The sequence below is a fragment of the Euprymna scolopes genome, chromosome 37, assembly GCF_053919585.1.
Source record: "Euprymna scolopes isolate OS-2025 chromosome 37, ASM5391958v1, whole genome shotgun sequence".
Lineage (NCBI taxonomy): Eukaryota > Metazoa > Mollusca > Cephalopoda > Sepiida > Sepiolidae > Euprymna > Euprymna scolopes.
The window spans coordinates 48,128,338-48,132,063 of NC_136518.1; the positions used below are offsets into that span (position 1 = coordinate 48,128,338).

Sequence of the window (3,726 nt, forward strand, 5' to 3'; positions counted from 1 at the left end):
AATTACACACGCCATGCAGGCACTTAAAAATTGGTGACACCCGACCGTGAAATGAAACACACACTTCCTTCTACAACCCCACTGTTTCACATCACACTATTTTCCCATTTAAACCGTTTGTCTACACCAGCTCCTTGCATATAAAGAACAGAGATTGGCAATTTAAAGACTTCCAAATCATTTTCGGGATTAAATCAACAAAACAAGAGCATGGATTCGTCACTTTCAGAAATATCTCCAGCCACCCTATCGTTAAACATCCCGGTATTTAACCCGTCCAACATCAAATCCTGGTTCATCCAAATTCAAACTTTATTCGATGCGAAGCGGATAACGTCGCAAAGGATACGGTACACTTACCTGGTCGAGAAATTACCTACCAACATTGTGAAGGAGGTAATAGATTTACTCGAAACTATAACAGAAGAAAACCCTTACGACCGGCTGAAGGAAGCAATTCTAAAACGAATTGGCTTATCGAACGAGTCGATGCTACGCAACCTCTTTATGCAGGTCGAACTTGGAGACCACACTCCATCACAGTTGTTACCTCACATGCGCATCCTTTTGGGAGATAACAAGATGTCGGAGAACATGATGAGGAGTTTGTGGCTGGATAAACTACCAGCATCAATAGTTCAAATCCTCGCACCAACAGCAGAAGGAACAGAGCCTGACAAACTGGCGGAAATAGAAGATCGGATTCACGAGAACCTCCAGGCATGCTGAGTAAACTCTCTATGACAACAGCTGATGCAACGGAGAGACGAAGAGTTAGCCGAGCTAAAAACAATGGTCAAGAAGCTGTCCAAATAAATACAGGATTTACTGAATACAGACCACCAGCGCTCACATCACAACAGGTCGCCCTATAGACAAAGAAGTACCAGCAGAAGTCAAAACGTGGAATGCAACAGAGCGGGTGGACACTGTTTCTACCATAGTAAATTCAGCAGTAATGCGCGACACTGTACCCACCCTTGTTCTTTCAGTAACAGAATGAAACAGGAAAACGAGGATGCCAGCCAGTAAAGACGACGACTGTCACTGGACCCTCTGTAAAAGGTCATCTATTCTAGACAGCACCCATGGATATAATTTTCTAATAGACACTGGCGCTGAAATAAGCATAATCCCACCGCTAACCAGTCAGAAGATTACGACCCAATCGTATCACTTGCAAGCAGCTAACGGTACAAAGATATCCAAATTCGGAAATAAATCACTGATCATCAACATCGGCTTGAGGCAAACTTTCACATGGATTTTTACCATAGTTGACGTAACAACGCCCATAATAGGCGCGGATTTCCTGGCAAAATTCAACTTGTCTGTGGACATGATCAACCACACATAAATAGACAACCAAAGGAAATTTGTGGTCAGAGGAGTCTCCACTCGATACCAGTCAACAGGTATCAGCTCAGCCCTACCTGAGGATCCATCTATCCGTCGATTACTTCGAAAATATCCACAGCTGTCTCAGCCATTCAGAGACATGGACACGGTCAAGTATAGTGCTAAACACTACATTAAAACAACTGGATAACCAGTCCACGCCACCCCCAGATGTTTAAAACTGGATAAATACTGAATAGCGAATAAAGAATTTCAGCACATTCTACAACAGGGAATTATCCGAGCCTCGAAAAGCGCATGGTGCAGAAATCGGACAGTACATCCTGGTGCCCATGCGGCGATTTCAGAAGACTAAATGTACAAACTGCACCGGACAGATACCCTATTCCTCACATCCACGATTTTGCAATCAGATTACCGAACGTGACAACGTTTTCGAAGTTAGATTTAGTGAAGGCATACACCAAGTTCCTGTAGCAGAGGAGGATATCCACAAAACAACCTTGACCACACCATTTGGACTTTACAAATTCACTCGCATGCCCTCGGACTTCGAAACGCTAGTCAAACTTTCCAATGTTTAATAGACAAGGTTTTCAGAGGATTGCCATCCATATTTGCATACATAGATGACATCCTGATTACTAGTAAAAACCTTTATGGACATAAACAGCACCTGGATCAAGCCATCCAGAGATTATCTCACTATGGCCTAAAAGTAAACGTTGAAAAATACATCTTTGGCCAATCAGAAGTTAACATCCTTGGACACATAATCAACAAGAGCGGAATATCACCACTACCCGAAAAAGTGAGTGCCATCGCTAATTTTCCACAGCCCACATCTGTTCGACAAGTCCATCGATTTATAGGGATAATCAACTACTACAGGCGATTCTTAACCAACTGCTCTGAAATTCTCGCGCCACTTACATCGCTGTTGCAGACAAGACCAAGAACCAACAGTTAACATTAGATGGATCAGCCTTAGCAGCTTTTACTCAAGCAAAGAAAGCCCTAGCAAATTTCACAAAGCTGGCTTACATAAATGGCAAGGAAAATACCAGACTCACACTTACAACGGACGCATCAGACGTAGCTGTAGGGGCAGTCATACACCAGCTGACCGATGATGGGATGACCCCTATATCATTTTTTTCAGCTAAGCTAAGCAAAATGCAAAGAAAATACAGTACATTTTCGAGGGAATTATTGGCAATTTACCTGTCGATTAAACGTTTTAAACACATTTTGGAAGGCAGAAATTTCACGATCTACACAGATCACAAACCGTTAACTTATGCGCTACACACACATGTATGCAGACAAATATGGCACATGGGAAATCAGACATCTCAATTACATTGCACAGTATTCCACAGATATAAGATACGTGAAGGGCCAGGAGAACATTGTAGCAGATGCCTTATCCAGAGCCATGATCACTTCTCTAAATTCCAACTCGCTAAGCATGGAATTGATAGCACGAGAACAGGAATCAGACACAACGCTTAAAGATGTTCAGGAAAACACATCCTTACAACTCGAAAAAATGTCCGTACCCTTCAGTACAGTGATTGTTTACTGTGACACGGCAAAGAAACAACCACGACCGTACATACCACCTAGCCTCAGACGATAAGTTTTCTAACATTTTCACAATTTATCTCACTCAGGAAAAAGAGCTACTATAAAGCTAATTACGCAACGTTTCGTGTGGCCAAATATGAACACAGATATTCGAAATTGGACCAAGACCTGCATACCTTGTCAAAAGCACAAAATTCACAGACACACGAAATCATCACTGATTCCTTTAGCACACCCGATGCTAGATTCACCAACATCCACATCGATTTGGTAGGACCGTTACCAACTTCAAAGGGACACACCCACATCCTGACTATCGTTGATAGATTCAGCAGATGGCCTACTGCCGTTAAGCATACTTCAGCTTCAACAATAGCCTGAGCCATACTTCAGGACTGGATAGCCATTTTCGAAGTACCCACAGTCATTATGACAAACAGAGGTTCGCAGTTCCAATTGACGCTCTTTGCGGAATTCAATCAATTACTGTGAACGAACCACATCAAGACTACGGCATATCACCCATCCTCGAATGGGTTGGTAGAACGCTTTCACAGGCAGTTAAAAACCTCCCTGGTAATGAGTCTGAATAGCACAGATTGGCAGACAATATACCTTTAATTCTATTAGTGATATGGAACTCTGTAAAAGAAGACTTACAAAGCACACCGGCGGAGGTAGTTTTCAGTTCCACTTTGACTCTACCGGGTCAGATTTTGATCAAAACACGGAGATCTCACCTACAACCATGTTCGAAATAGAGTTGAAAGACAAAAT

General features: G+C 42.5%; 1 protein-coding gene across 1 annotated transcript; it reads left to right on the forward strand.

Annotated features, from left to right (window-relative positions):
* The first annotated feature begins 210 nt into the window (after positions 1-210).
* LOC145261178 (uncharacterized) lies at positions 211-729 on the forward strand. Its single transcript, XM_080119499.1, has one exon. The coding sequence runs from the start codon at positions 211-213 to the stop codon at positions 727-729; it is 519 nt and encodes a 172-aa protein (XP_079975625.1).
* The last annotated feature ends 2,997 nt before the right edge of the window (positions 730-3,726 follow it).